The sequence below is a fragment of the Drosophila busckii genome, chromosome 2R, assembly GCF_011750605.1.
Source record: "Drosophila busckii strain San Diego stock center, stock number 13000-0081.31 chromosome 2R, ASM1175060v1, whole genome shotgun sequence".
Classification (NCBI taxonomy): Eukaryota; Metazoa; Arthropoda; class Insecta; order Diptera; family Drosophilidae; genus Drosophila; species Drosophila busckii.
In genome coordinates, this window is record NC_046605.1 from 14,350,628 (window position 1) to 14,365,277 (window position 14,650).

Below are 14,650 nucleotides of genomic sequence, written 5' to 3' on the forward strand. Positions count from 1 at the left end.
TTGAAATAAAACAAAGCAAAATTAAGTTGGTTGCACTTTTTATTGCATTTTATTTGTTTCAAGTTATAGTACAATAGTGCAATTTAATTTAATAAAAATAATATTCACTATGACTTACACCCATAGCTGTTAAATAGCAATTAGAATTACTAATCAATTAAATTATTTTTGGAATATAATCCTAGTAGCTATATAGTGCGGTTGTGAAAAATTTATAAAAATAATTTAAAGATTGTTTGTGATTTTTTTTTGATCTTATTATTTTTTTATATTTATTAAAAATAATATTCACTTATAACATAATGATACATTAAACATTAATTTACACTAAATATCAAAAAAAAAATAAAACTCAAGGGCGTATCGTTACTGCATATTGATTAGATAATAACAAAAAAATTCCATAGTCAATTGTAAATGATAATTATACTATTGGTTAATACCTTGGGAACTTCAATTCAGTTATTTCCCAGCTACCCAGAACTCTTAGCAGAGAGTAATGCTATCAAAAGCGGAACTAAATTGCGTTGCGTGTTTATTTATTCACTTGAGGCAACGACTTTGAGAGCTCGCCATATTATGTAGTATTAATTATTTATTACAGTTGTACGGTACATTGGTATTTATATAGTTAAAAATTTGATTTACATACGATTAACCTATTTTTTTTGGTATTTTTATCTTACACAGCTATAGACGGCGAGGAGAGCTTTTCCCGTGGGCAACGACAACAGATTCGGAAGTAGTAGAAGAGAAAGAAGCAACATCAAACATTTGCAAGCCGCAGCGGGCGCAAGCAACGCATTAAAACTGTTTCGTGCAACAGGGCATGGTATATTTCTTGGGGGATTGGGGCATGGGAGATTCTGACTTGTCGTCATATCAGCAGCATGTTCCAAATATACAGCGGCAAGAGCAGCAGCAGCAGCAGCAACAACAACAGCAGCAGCAGCAGCAACAGCAACAACAACAGCAGCAGCAGCTGGTTACACAAATCTCAACTGGCTTAGGTCTGTTGCAGTCGCAGTTGCAATTTGGCAGCGGTTCCAACTTTCTACAACAACAGCAGCAATCGCCCGCACATACGTCGCAACATCAGCAGCATGTGGTTGCAGTTAGAAGTAACAACAGCAGCAGCAACAGCAGTGGCAGTGGCAGCAACAACAGCAGCAGCCTCGTAACTGCCAATCTAAAGCAGCTAACGGTCAGCAGTGGCAACAATAACAGCAGCAGCAGCACCAGTGGCAACTCACAGCAGCAGCAGCAGCAATTGTTAGCAGCAACCAGTGATAGTTGCAACAAGGCAACAGTATCAACATTGCCGTCGCCATTGCCGCCGCTGCAGCAACAGCTTAGCAAGGATCTCTTGGACAATGAGGATGAGGTTGCACTGCATCCACTTTCCAACCAGGCAAGTTATGCCACATAGTATGTCAATAGTAATGTTCTTTATTTGCAAATGCGTAGACTGCGATCAGTATTTAAAATGTCCTAAAAAGAATTGTGCAATTGTAGTAATAGTTTTAAGAGAGACGCATCCTTGATTAACTTAACGTTTTACCTGCCGCTGTGGCGAAGCTATCTCGATCAACAGCTCCTGCAGCAGATCACTAAAATACTCATGCAATCCCTCATATGCATGTTTTTGTATGAACATTTGTATCACCGCCCAGGTGGACTTGACAAACTTCACCTCGGCGAACACCTTCAGCTCCGTATTGTTGTCCGCCGTGCGCAGCATACAGTAGTGTATGGCTACGTAGAACGCATCCTCGTAGGGTATGCCCGCATTGACGCTCTTCACATCAATCGAATACAGAAATCCGGGCTTGCAGCAACTGCGCTGGGTGTAGTATTCGGTAACCCTGGCACATTTGGGGCCCACGCTCGCCTGCAGCTGCACCGTCACCTGCAGCTCTCGCGTCAGCAGCCCATCCCGATTGACCTTCCAAATGCCGAGCCTTAAATCCGTCGAGTTGCGCTTGGCGTGCAGACGCTCCACGAACTTCGACGTGCCGGAGAAGAGCATATCGAATAGCATGTCCACGGGCACGCGCAGCACTTCGTTCACCAGCTGCTGACCTTCGTGTGCCGCATTGCAGCCCCTCAGCCCGCTAGCGGGCTCGGTGCGCTGTGTGGGCAGCTTCCACTTGTCCTTGATGACGTTGCCAGTGCGCACATCCGTATTGAACGTGACGGCCCTGCTCGTGCGTGTTACGCGCTGCGACTCTTTTCTGTGGGTCTCCGCTTGGGTTGGCCTCTTAGCCGTTCCTGGCTCGTTGCCGGTGGCGGTCTTTCTGACATGGTAATTGGTAACGCTGCCCTTGCTGCTACTCTGTCTGCTGGTCCCCGATATTGACTTAGTTTTGGGATTTGTATTAAGGCCATATTTTAATTTAATCTTGATGGCCTTCATGGTTTGCTTCCCGATTAAGCCAACTAGTAGTTACAGCGACTAGCTAAACCATCGCCAAGTTTAATTTCTCCTCTGGCTCTGTCTCTTTTACTTTACTCTGTACTTCTTAGCTCTATAAAGCTGATTGGTGTGCGATGAATTTATTTTATTTTTGATTTTTTCCGTTTACTTTTAATTTAGTGTCATGCTTGGAATATAATGTTTTGAATGAAGCGTCGTTTGCGTCTCTACTCATGTTAATTAACTTTCAATTGGGCTCTAATTCTTGAGCAGCTCACAATATTTCGCGATTTAATTGCAGCAGCTCTTAGCTATCGATACTATCGATAAGAACATTCATCTCTATAACATAAAAAACTTACATAAATTATTCATCATTATTCTAATATATTATTTCGTTTATAGGTTGGCGGACATACACGTCTATTGCTGCTCAATCAGTCGACGGTGATCAAGCCGCTGAATTTGCGTGAATTGGACTTTTATCAGAACATTCCGCAGGACATACTGAAGTTTGTGCCCAAGTATAAAGGTAAGATACCGACTGTATTCACAAAAAAACAAATCATTCGATAAATACTAAAATATTTATCGATTCTATTGAAGCGCTTCTCATTAGTACTTTCGTTTCGAATTAACTGTCTGTTTAACCATAATAAAATAAAAAAAAGACTGAAAAAAAAGAAAATATATACATAAAAAGAAAACAAATCAAAAATAAAGAAAAATATCAGTAACATTATTAAGTACGCGTTTCCATTGTCTTGACATTTGATAACGCCGTCTTTTGTTTTGAACTAACTCACATTTATACAAAAATAAAAAAAGAAAACAAAAATTAATGCGCTCCTTTGTATTGTCCTTAGTTAAATCGAAAACACGCATACAAATATCATTTTTATTTTCTAGTATTATATATATACCTTTTTGTGATATAGTACGTAAGTTTTGATATTAAATTACAATAAAAAAAGAAAAAAAAAGTGATTTAAAAAAAGAAAATAAAAAAAAACGAAAGCAAACATTACGTTATGTTTAGGTAAATTTTAGCTTTAAATTTGTGTAAACAAAAAAAAAATACAACGCAAAATAAAAATATATTTTAGCTGCTATGCCCTAAATTATTGTCTGACTCGACGTCTGGAGTTAGTCCAGCCGCCCGGCCACCAAAGCTTTATTCTATAACACGCACACACACACACATACACATACATCTACACATATACACACATGCATACACCAACAAGTGCAAACTTTTATTAGAATTTTTAGTTAGTAGCAAAGTGACCGAAATGGGTAAGTCGCAAACAAACAAATGAAAAAATTTTAAAATAACTAAATTTGTTTTTGACAAATATGTAAGAAAATTGTGAAATTTTTATGCTTTAAAATTTTATAACTTTCTGCACTTGATTTAATGGAACTAAACTCTAAACCGTAAAGTAGGCCCAACTCTACGCTCTATATGCTCGTATTATTCAAAGGTTCGAGTTTGCCGACTGACAGAACCGCTAGACAACTACTGCCTGCCTGTAACCAGTCAACGAACCAATTGAACCAATGCGGAGCGCAGTTCCTCACTCCCTGCAAAATAAAGAAAACAAAACGAAAGCGTAAATTAACTACCCAAAATCAAAAAAAAAACAACATAGTACATTTAACCAAAAGCAAACAAAAACCAAAACAAAAATCGTGTTTTATTTTATGTGTTTGTTCAGAAACGGATCTGAATCCGATCTCTGCTCCACTCTCTGCTCCGCGCTCTGCTCTGTCTGTCTCTGGAACTGAACGTCTCCGAGACTCTCACAGTACGAAAGCCGATTAGAAATGCAAGCAAGCCAATAAAAGACCTCAACGGGCCTCAACGGGTTTGTATGAATCAAAACACATACTACTTATATTATTATTATTACTATACTTATAATTAAACTACTATACTATACTATATAATTTATTATATAAACAAATAGAAACTACAAATAATTTAGTTTTCTTTAAGCGATAGTTTTATGGTTTTAAGCTAAGTGTAGGAACAGAAATTTCAAAGAAAATTAAATATATTTATTTACTTAATTTTTTTGCTTTGGCTATATGCACCTGTTAGTTAACGGTTCTTTAAGTCTTTAACTTTAACTGCACCTTAACTAGGTCTCAAATTGTTATCCGTCTATAAAAAAAAACTCATGCATATACATAAATTTATGTATGCGTACTTGTCTGTCCATCCGTTCACACACACACACACACTCATGTGCCTGTTAACCCTATAAAGCCTAACATTCAATTGTCTCGCCAGTCATTTGCATATTTATGTACATTCAAATCTAACCTCAAAGCAAACTTGCGGTATCGTTATTCACATGCCACATACAACATGCAAGACATAAATACATTGAATTATAGTCACATAAGTCACAGCAACTACCTCAGACTTATCCCGTGGTCCGCATCTATTTCCAGGCGTTATGCAAGCCACCACCATGGGCAACGTCAAGCTGGATAAACGCTACTCGCCAAGCTTTAGGGATGATGCTGCCGCGGTGCCAGTGAGAAAGATGAGCGCCTCCAAGCGCAAGCGTGATGATGTGCTGAGGTAGGTGTTACAGCCCGAAAACCATTACGAAAAACCCGTTATATCAAACATATAGCATGATATGCGTTAAATATATGAATATGCCTGGTTGCATTGAGCAAAGCAAATGGAAATGAATTTTATTTTTGTTTTAGATTGTGCAATGCATATAAAAACAAAACGCGCACTCGCCCCAGTCAAACATAAAACGGGTCTTGGGTATGAAATTCTAAACTAATAAGTAGTATGAGTAATATACTTTTTTTTTTTTGTTTTTTAACAATTCCATTCCAAAAAATTACAAAGCATGTTGTGTTGCGCAAAATAATTTCAAAATTAAGATTATATTTTTGATGCTTAGCAACAAAACATGTTTTTACTTATACTATTTAACAAAAGGATAAAAGAAAGATTTTCACAAGAAAATCTTTAGAAACATTTGCAGCTTATTTTGTCTTAGGTCTCAGACTCATCATTAATGGGGTTCCGCTTACCGTAGCCTGCCCAAAACTCAAACCAACTAAAGCTTTTAATAACGCATATTAATCGCAGACAACTTTCTCTCTCTCTCTCTCCTCTCTCTCTCTTCGCCTCGTATTACTTGCAGAATGAAGGTGCATAAGAATGGAAATGCGGCCGATGTTATCAAGAGCATTTCGCAACTTGACAACTCCAATAAGCAATGTTAGTATCCCTCTGTGCCCCGCTGCGTCCAACGAGTCAGCCAAGCAAAGAGACAAACATCTTTATATATTAATTACACATATTGTGTGCTTAGCTCTCGCTAATTTGGCAACGTTTCCAACTGCTGTCTTTTAGATTTCCTAATGCTGGAGAACATCACATCTCAGTTTCGCAATCCCTGCATATTGGACTTGAAGATGGGCACACGTCAGCATGGCGACGATGCGTCGGCGGAGAAGCGCTCCAAGCAGATGGCCAAATGCGCGGCCAGCACCTCGGCCTCGCTGGGCGTGCGGCTCTGCGGCATGCAAACCTATCTGGCGGATCTGGAGCAGTACGCCAAGCGTGACAAGTACTGGGGTCGTGAGCTCAACGAATCGGGCTTCAAGACAGCGCTGCATGATTTCTTCTACAATGGCTATAGGCTGCGCATACGCGTCATACGCAAAATACTGCAGCGTCTGCTGCAGCTACGCAGAGTCATAGAGAAGCAGTCCAGCTACAGATTCTACTCCTGGTAAGCTTTGCTTAACCCATAAATGTGTTGCTTACTAATTTGTTTTTACTTGATGCACACAGCTCGTTGTTGATCGTTTATGAGGGCTTTGAGGAAAATCCCATGGCCCAGCCGCCTGCCATGGACTTTGATGATTGGCTGCAGGCGCCCAGATCGGCCACCTTGCAGCCTAGCGGCGCCTTTGACTATCATCCGGAGAACAGCATTGATGAGGATGACATAGACGATGATGAGGCGGGACATGAGGCTGGCGATGAGCTGGAGCCGCATGACGCTGATGAGGATTTGCATTTGGTGGCTGCGGACAGTGGCAATGCCTCGGCTACCAACAGCAGCACTGGCGCGGATGGCTGCAACTATGATGCGGATGCCTCCAATGACTCAAACTCACGATTGAATTTGGCGACGCGTCGTCATCTGCATAAGCGCGGCTTTGCCGATGCGGCAGCGCGTGGTGTTAAGCAAACCGCTGCGCATTCCACCACCACCACAGACGAGGAGGAGGAAGAGGAGGAGGAGGAGGAAGAGCAACCAAGTTTGGCTGCTATGCCGCCGCCGCGCAGCTGCGGCGTGCTGGCCGCCAAGACAGCGTCTGGGGCCAAGTGCAATGCCAGCGGCGCCTGCGGCACACCTGCATTCATTCCAATTTCCGAAGAGACAGTATTTCTTGATCCAGAGCCAACGCTACCCAGCGTTACAACCTCATCGCCACATTCCGGTGATTCATGGATGAACTACAGCAGCAACAGCAGCGATGATTTTTCGGGCTTATCCGAACAGATCAAGGCAGTGGCCAGCGGACGACAGACAGGTAAAATATATAGCCCACCCATGGAAGCAACTTATAACCTTTAATACAATTATATAGGCAACAACAGCTCCGACGATGGCAGCTCCGACTATGAAGGCAGCATTATTGGACCCACAGAGGCCATGTTCAAGCGCTACAAGTCGCAACAGTCGTTTGATGCCAATGCTAGCAGCCTGGAGCTCACCTCGCCGCCCACCTTGAAATCTATTGTCTCGCCTGCCTCCTCCAGCGCCTCCTCGCTCAAGTCAGTCAAGGGTGCAGTCAAGCGCCTGCGCTGCAAGGACGATGATGAGCATTATGCCGCACACGACGATCAACGTGAGGCCAAAAAATCCACCATCACATCCACACCCGTCTCAGCGGCTTCATCGCCCTCAAAAACACGCAACGTGTGCGCCGTGCAGCGCAGCTGCGAGAATATATCCAATTCACTGCTTGCCAACATTTTGCTGGATTCACTGGAGCGTCGTGCCAGCGCCGAAAGCGCCGACAACAACAATTGTGCCGAGACAAAGCCAGCAATAGCCACACCAACAGCAGCATCTGCTCGCAGTTCGGCACTATTGCAGGGCTCCAAGTCATTGGACATGTCAGCACCAGCCACAGACGACTCGGCCTGCTTTGTGGATGTGCGGCTAATTGATTTTGCACACACGGCATTTGTGCCACGCAATGGCACCATGCTGCCCACTTCAACAGCACCCGTGCATCACGGACCTGACGGTGGCTTTCTCACCGGCCTGGATAGTCTTAATCGCCTGCTGAATGAAATACTGGCTGAGGATTACGTCTAGACGCCTAGGCAATGCCCACGCAGCGGACTGCGTGCTGGTTATAGAGTGGCACATAAGTTAAAAGTACAATTTGATTTCAAAATACCTAAATTGTTGTAGCAACATATGTATGTTAAATTATGAAAATCTAATCTTTAGAAATTCGAAATGTGATTCAGAAAAAAAAAAACAAACAAGAGAAAAACCAACTAAACACGACAAAAAGCATTATTTAGCCAACAAAATTCCAAATGTTTCTTAACTCTCAACAACAACAGATATGTAGAAAATTTTTGGTGAGAAAAAACTGTAAAAAAATATTAAGAACAATTAAGGTGTATAAAAGTTGCTTCCAAACGTAGTTTCAAGTTTAAAGATTTATTACAAATTGATTGTTTATGCTTCTGCATTTCCAAGCTAATTAAAAGCAGCAGCTACAGACTACATAAATATGAAAAAGAAATTATATATGTATTGTATTTTAAATATTTAATTGTCAGCATGAGATACATGTTGTTTTTATATACCTAGCTCTAGATCTACATATATACATACTATACTATACTACAAAGAAGAAAAATTAAAAAAAAAAAAAAACAATGCAAAATGACACACCAACAAAAAGCGTAAGAACAGTATTTTGTTATATGCATGTTTTGCTTTAAATTGTTTCCTTATAAATGTAATGTAGCAAACACAAAAATAAAATCTTAATGGAGCTATGTTGAGTAAATCGGAGGAGCAACTGCAAATGCTATTAACATTAATCCTATAAACTTACATGTATCTTACTATTACTTATTTTATAACTAGAGAATTAAATGAAAAACAAAAACATGAAAACTAATTAATATTTAGTGTTTACTTTCACCTAAGCACGTTTAAACAAAACAAAACAAATATTACAAATGTTCAATGGATTGCAAAATAATTTTAAAGAATTAATAAATAAATGTGAAATAAAACTGGCATTTCTTATTGAACAATATATGAATATGAAATGCTTTTTAAAACCATCATTCAAATAGCGCATACCAGCTGTCAAACATTGTTGCCACCTAGTTAAACTGACAGAGTAAAGTTGGTGGCATTTTTAGTACATTTCTGTTGAGTAGTAACTTAACATTTGCTTTACATGCCGTTTACAGTGCTGCATATTTCCACAACAAAAGTGTGTATTATTATATTTTCTACTGAATTTGCTAATTTTGTTATTAATGTAGGATTTTAAAAGTTTATAATTAGTGACGGACACATATGAAATGTTTGCCGTCATATAGCCTTTGTTTAATCGGGGTTTGAACTTTAAAAATACATTTCAACTTATGTAATGTTTGGGCATAGGTTAAAACAGCTGTAAACATTGCCAATAATAAGCATAAAAATTAAACAATTTTCAGCCGCAAATCAAGTGAAATGGGCGGACATCACGCTGAACCCTACAAAGTACCACATCCATCAATCTACAAAGTTGAGAATGTGCCACAGCTGGTTGAAGTAAAGAACGCGCTCGGCCGCCAGGGATTGTGCGATCCATGGCTCAGGTAAGCAGATTGACGTCGATGTTTACACTTGTATCTAACCATTTAAATTTATATAGAAATGAGGCCTGGCGTTATGAGAAGAAAGCATTCGGTACACATGGCGCCCGCTTGAATACGTTTTTGTTCCGTGGACTCGGCGTGGGCTTTTGTGCATTTCTGGTCACCATTGCTGCAGAATATGCAATGGGTATAGGTAAAGGACAAGGCGGCCATGGACATGGCCATGGAGACGAGCACGGTCACGACGACAAGAAACACCATTAGTGCAAGTGAATTAAGTGATTGTTTAGTTTAATAAAACTGCAAACGACATGCGCTTTGATATTTGATATTTAATGATACCCTCAGTATTAATCCCTGATACAACGATTAATCCATCATATCAGAAGTTAAACTGAAGAACGCCTCTGATCAGTTGACCCTCGGTTTTAATTCATCGTAGCAGGAACGCAGAAAGATCTGTGGCTTCTTTGTTGGATTGAAATATTCATGACCCTTGGACCAATCGTAGCCAACAGCATAAGCAAATATTTGTCCATTGGCATTGAAATCACATTTTGTAATGGACTGATCCATGGCCTCGCTAGACTTGAGCTTGGTGCGCGCATCCTTATCCCAGAAACTGAATGTGCCATCTGAGCCGACAGTTACCAAGGTGCCATGCACCGGATGGAAAGCAATATCGTTTACAGCATAGATATCCTGATAACCAGAGGTACCCGTCGACCGATGGCATTTGAATGTAAAATTATCCTTGGGATTGACTGGGTTTACATACTGTATAGCCACACGACCTTCAATGCTGCCCAACGCATAGCCGGTCGGAGTCTTTTTCTTGTCTTTAAAAATGGAAATTGTACGATGTTGGTACTTAAGGGGGCTCTCCTGCCGTTTGTATTCTGTTGGGCTGTTCTCCAGCGAGTAAGTAATCAGTCCACGGCCCGCAGTGCCCACTACTGCCATTGGATAGTCCACATCCGCGCAGTAGCATCTCTCTGGTAAATTAATTGCCATCATGGGATTTGGCGTTCGTGTATCCCAAAACTGTGGAAAATGCAACAATTAATGAAATACTGGAACAAAATTTAGAGTCTACATGTACCTTTAAAGTCTTATCCCAGGAGCCAGTCATTAGACACGTGTAGTTTGGTCCTTTCACCATGTGACACGTTTTTATCGGTCCATCATGTGCCGCCACTTGTACAACTTGGTCTGAAGCCAAATCCCAGAGCTTAACCTGTTTGTCGCAAGACGCTATGAATACTTTAGTTCCGTCATCAGCCCAGCACACATCTAGCACTGGTCCGCCCATTGTTTTCATAGATTTTGGCACTGTTGATCCATTTTGCTCCACCTCCCAACATCGCACGCTATTGTCCCAGCTTCCCGCAATTAGAAAATTTTTTTGCAATGTGCTTGGGCTAAACTCAAGCGCGGAAACAGAGTCATCGGGTGGTGATACTACCTCGAAATCGTTCATTCGATTCGTTGTTGCTTGTGGTGTCCCGAACATGGCTTTATTTTTAAAATGCCGCAAAATATTTGTTTGTAGTAAAAATGCTGCACAAAAACTCGACTTGTTGTTATCGAGCAAATTGTGAAATTGGGGATGTTTTCACAATATATTGGTACCACGGTACTCATTATGTTAATTAACATTGTGATAGTATGTAAAATGTTAATCAACAGTTTCTGTTAAGCTAAACAAATGTAATCTAACATTTCTAATGAAATATACGTTACACAAACTGTTATTTTAAATTTATTAATAGATTAAAAATTAATCATTTTGTCTATTATATTTGACTTATATTTAAGATCGTAAAGTGCAATAAAACCATTTTTTATTTCAACACAATTAAAGAAATCAACAAAATGTGCGTAGCTATTAGACTTTCTAAAGTTCATAAATATCTTGATTTGACCTCATTTAAAGCACTCTTATCAGTCAATTGATATACCATTAATTATTTTTGCTTTATTTGTTTTATAGTCATGTACTTGAAATAAAAATCCCCTAAAATTTAAATGCGGCACTCGAGTCTTTAAAAATTTCAACAAAAGCACAAGGGCACAGTTAGTAAACAGCTGTTTAGTTTACCGAATTTACCTTGCCGACGACCCGACTACTATGTATATATGTATGTGTATCGGATGAAATAATAACTAGGTCGTGTGTCAGACTAATGAATCAGACTTCAGTTCCTAGTAACTGAAGCGTAAAAAAAATGTACTTCCATGGGTTAAAATGAAATGAACCACAGAGTATTGTACCGAAATCAGTTGGACAGGCCTCCGCTCGGCTAGCCCGCAGCACAGCACCGGGGCACACACCGAAATTAGTGCCTCCAACAAAAACTAAATTCCGCTACAGTATTTTTTTAAAGGTTAAAAAATAAAATTGTCAAATTTTCATTTATGTAGTTAAAAATTATATAATTTGTGAGGTCATTCATAGAATGAACCCAGGCTATAATAAGCATATTAATAGATTTGTTATAATGAATACAATAATGGATACATGGCGTCTAATACTTTTCAATGCCTGTGAATCAGTCAAATACATGTGTGTAGATCAATAGCTAATGACTATTAAACATATAGGAACCATTTGTACTGGCCACGTACTAATGCTTGTGCTTGCTACGCTAACAGGCAAGTTACTTAGCTTAAACTTTGGATTGTTGTTTTGGGGGAAGCCCCCCAGAGAAAGAGACACGCATACATATAGAAAATCGCTATCAATGTGAATTTCTAAATGCTCACATTGATTGCATTCTTGATCACAATATTGCCAGCAATGCCATTAACAATAGTAAGCTTGTTTCCAATTTCCACAGTCGACTTGGCTGTAGGAGTTGCATTTGTTGAGTTCTTGCCACTTTTAGTTGGCTTACTCGTCTTGTGGTTTTGTAGCAGCAGCGATTTGACCACCTTCAACGTGCCGTTGCAGCCAATGTAATCGACAGTCTGTTGGGACGACTCACTGCCTATATAGATGCGTCCATCGTTGCCCGTATACTTGATGTGGCCGCTGTTCTGCTGAATCTTCAGTCTATTTTGATTTCCAATTAGCTGTAGTTTGCCGGAGTTGTTAACAATGCGCACACGGTTGCCATTTCCGATGATGCGCAGATCCCGCGTGTTGTTCTCAATGCGGTACTCCTTGCAGTTGCCAACCAGATCCCGGCTCGATAGTGTAAAAGAGCTGGCGTCACTTCCGGCTGTGTTGGCGGTTCTTTTGGCATGACTGGTTTTGTTTTTGTGACTCGAGTTACAAGTTGAGCATTCCTCATCGTCATACGAATCGCTCGCTGAGTCTGTCTCAATTACACGTACGCCCATTGTATATGTATGTATGTATCTGTGTGTAAGCGCGTGTGTGTTTTGTAAATTACTGTTTCTTTCCACTGCTAATGTCTAATGGCACGCAAAAAAATCACCGAAATGCTGATCGCCACTTTAATCAGGTGTCCAAATGTGTTAGTTGATGAGCTTTTACAAACGTTAGTGTGAATGGCTTCATCTATACAAATGTTGTTGCTATTGAGGTATAAGTTTGTGTATATCCACTTGTTGCTGTCCAAATTGGCGTCTGATGAACTCTGATAGAAGCAATAGGGAAGCCCCGTCGAACCAATCGTGCCTCACTCGCAGAACTTTTATTTTCAATAACAATTAAACGCTTTGTTTTGCGCTGTTGTCAGATCGACAGCTGGTTGTGTTTTGAAGAATTTGCACACTGTGCGCGAGCTTTTATATCGCGACTACGAACGCCGGACGCGCTTTCGGTGCTTTTTTTTTAAAGCACAATAGCAAGGTAAAAGCAAAATTGAGGTGACAACATGAATTGATTCTCTGTATGGAAACAGATAGGTAAACAAACATTGATTAATCCGTTAAAAGGCCCATAATGGTACTGTCCATCTCTTTACTAAATAACTTGGTAATACATTTTAATAAATTTAATACAAATTTCTTTTATTTATTATTTTGCATGCTTATCTTAGAGAAACTTTGTTATCAGTCGTATTGGCAGCCGGTGATAATGCCTTTTAGATTGCAGTATCGGTCATAAAATTTGCCAAGGCGTTTTGAATTATCTAGTACATATTTTTGTAGTATCATGATGGATCTCGACATTTAAAAAATATAACATGCTAAAGCTTAAATGTTAAAAAATTAGAGGAAATAAAACACTTGTTAGTTGCCGAGCGAGTTATTTAAAACAGCATTTAAATAAACCAGTTTTGTTTACAAACAAACATATAGTATTTGCACATTTCATTTTCAGCAGATTGAGATAATTCGCAGCAGCTCTCACACGCCGTTTAATTTAAGTAATAAAAAATAATTTTCATTTCGAAATAAGCTTTCAGTACGTCAGCTGATCATCTTCAGAAACATAAACATACATGAATGTAAACAAAAACAGTTTCCTGTGAACTTACAATGGTAAAGTACCACTGCAATATGCCGAGGCTTTCCCTTTGATTTGTTTACAAACGAATTTTTTGGCTAAAGAGTTTACTTGAATTCTAATTGCCAGAATTTGTATGAACACATGCATATTGTTACAGCCAAATGCACTTGACAATTTATTATCTTTACTGCAATATTATAGTATGATTTATTTACTTGCGCTTTAATTTACAACCAAGGGGTTTTTTTTTTGCTATAAACGCAGGAGGGCAAAAACCAAACAAGAAAGACTAAATATTATAACGCTCAACTAATTGCAAGCGACCTGCACGTGTTGCATTAAAATTATTAGATATCTACATATCTGAACTGAAACTAACTAAACCGAACTAAAACCCCCTTTCGTCTAGTGTCCAGACGTTACAAATAACAGCTGATATTAATAATTTTTGCACATTGTTTATTTTAACCTAAACAGATACCAAAAAATCACCTACGACCAACATGTTTCATAAGCTTGCTGTCGAAATTTGCTATACCCTTGCGTGTTGTGCTTTATATAGCCGACAAGTTCGAGTAACGTTGATATAACGACGCATCCAATAAAAATATAAAAGACACCTGTGCATATGATAAGCGATAAGCAAAGTACTTGGAGGCAAAAGGGCATAAATTTATATTAAACTAATATGGGCTGGATGACTCCTACAGTGTTAACTGCATAGATGAGTCGCTTAACTATGACAGTGCAATTAATTAAATGCAATTATATACAACATATAATGTATTACCTCATGGGCACATCCGTAGTTTATTGTGCTTGTTGTTTCATTAACACAGCTTGAATTACTGTTTAAGCATATTTGATGTGTAAACAAGTGGACAGGTTAAAGTTGGGCGCCACCAACATT

The 14,650-nt window shown here is 39.4% G+C and overlaps 5 protein-coding genes across 7 annotated transcripts; 2 read left to right on the forward strand and 3 right to left on the reverse strand.

Annotated features, from left to right (window-relative positions):
- Positions 1–804: 804 nt before the first annotated feature.
- Positions 805–8,091, forward strand: LOC108596161. 2 transcript variants are annotated; one of them, XM_017981665.1, is made up of 7 exons: positions 805–1,411; positions 2,822–2,948; positions 4,877–5,009; positions 5,596–5,672; positions 5,808–6,189; positions 6,252–7,000; positions 7,058–8,091. In XM_017981665.1, the coding sequence occupies exons 1-7, from the start codon at positions 830–832 to the stop codon at positions 7,792–7,794; spliced, it is 2,787 nt and encodes a 928-aa protein (XP_017837154.1). In that variant the 5' UTR covers positions 805–829; the 3' UTR covers positions 7,795–8,091. The 2 variants fall into 2 exon arrangements, with proteins under 2 accessions (XP_017837154.1, XP_017837155.1); XM_017981666.1 differs by lacking the exons at positions 805–1,411; positions 2,822–2,948; positions 4,877–5,009 and adding an exon at positions 5,204–5,207.
- Positions 1,350–2,768, reverse strand: LOC108596164 (protein Aster-C). 2 transcript variants are annotated; one of them, XM_017981670.2, is made up of 2 exons: positions 1,562–2,768; positions 1,350–1,491 (listed from the first exon to the last, which is right to left on the reverse strand). In XM_017981670.2, the coding sequence occupies exons 1-2, from the start codon at positions 2,414–2,416 to the stop codon at positions 1,450–1,452; spliced, it is 897 nt and encodes a 298-aa protein (XP_017837159.1). In that variant the 5' UTR covers positions 2,417–2,768; the 3' UTR covers positions 1,350–1,449. The 2 variants fall into 2 exon arrangements, with proteins under 2 accessions (XP_017837159.1, XP_017837160.1); XM_017981671.2 differs by having other exon boundaries at positions 1,391–1,491; positions 1,555–2,768.
- A 788-nt stretch (positions 8,092–8,879) lies between the features above and the next one.
- On the forward strand, positions 8,880–9,639 carry LOC108595332 (NADH dehydrogenase [ubiquinone] 1 beta subcomplex subunit 3). The gene is made up of 3 exons (XM_017980552.1): positions 8,880–8,944; positions 9,174–9,317; positions 9,374–9,639. The coding sequence occupies exons 2-3, from the start codon at positions 9,190–9,192 to the stop codon at positions 9,579–9,581; spliced, it is 336 nt and encodes a 111-aa protein (XP_017836041.1). The 5' UTR covers positions 8,880–8,944; positions 9,174–9,189; the 3' UTR covers positions 9,582–9,639.
- A 78-nt stretch (positions 9,640–9,717) lies between these two features.
- On the reverse strand, positions 9,718–10,900 carry LOC108595331 (mRNA export factor). Its single transcript, XM_017980551.1, has 2 exons — positions 10,420–10,900; positions 9,718–10,361 (listed from the first exon to the last, which is right to left on the reverse strand). The coding sequence occupies exons 1-2, from the start codon at positions 10,828–10,830 to the stop codon at positions 9,729–9,731; spliced, it is 1,044 nt and encodes a 347-aa protein (XP_017836040.1). The 5' UTR covers positions 10,831–10,900; the 3' UTR covers positions 9,718–9,728.
- Positions 10,901–11,749: 849 nt separating this feature from the next.
- LOC108595583 lies at positions 11,750–13,051 on the reverse strand. Its single transcript, XM_017980844.1, has one exon. It carries the CDS (start codon positions 12,660–12,662, stop codon positions 12,072–12,074), a length of 591 nt encoding a protein of 196 aa, XP_017836333.1. The 5' UTR covers positions 12,663–13,051; the 3' UTR covers positions 11,750–12,071.
- Positions 13,052–14,650: the final 1,599 nt, after the last annotated feature.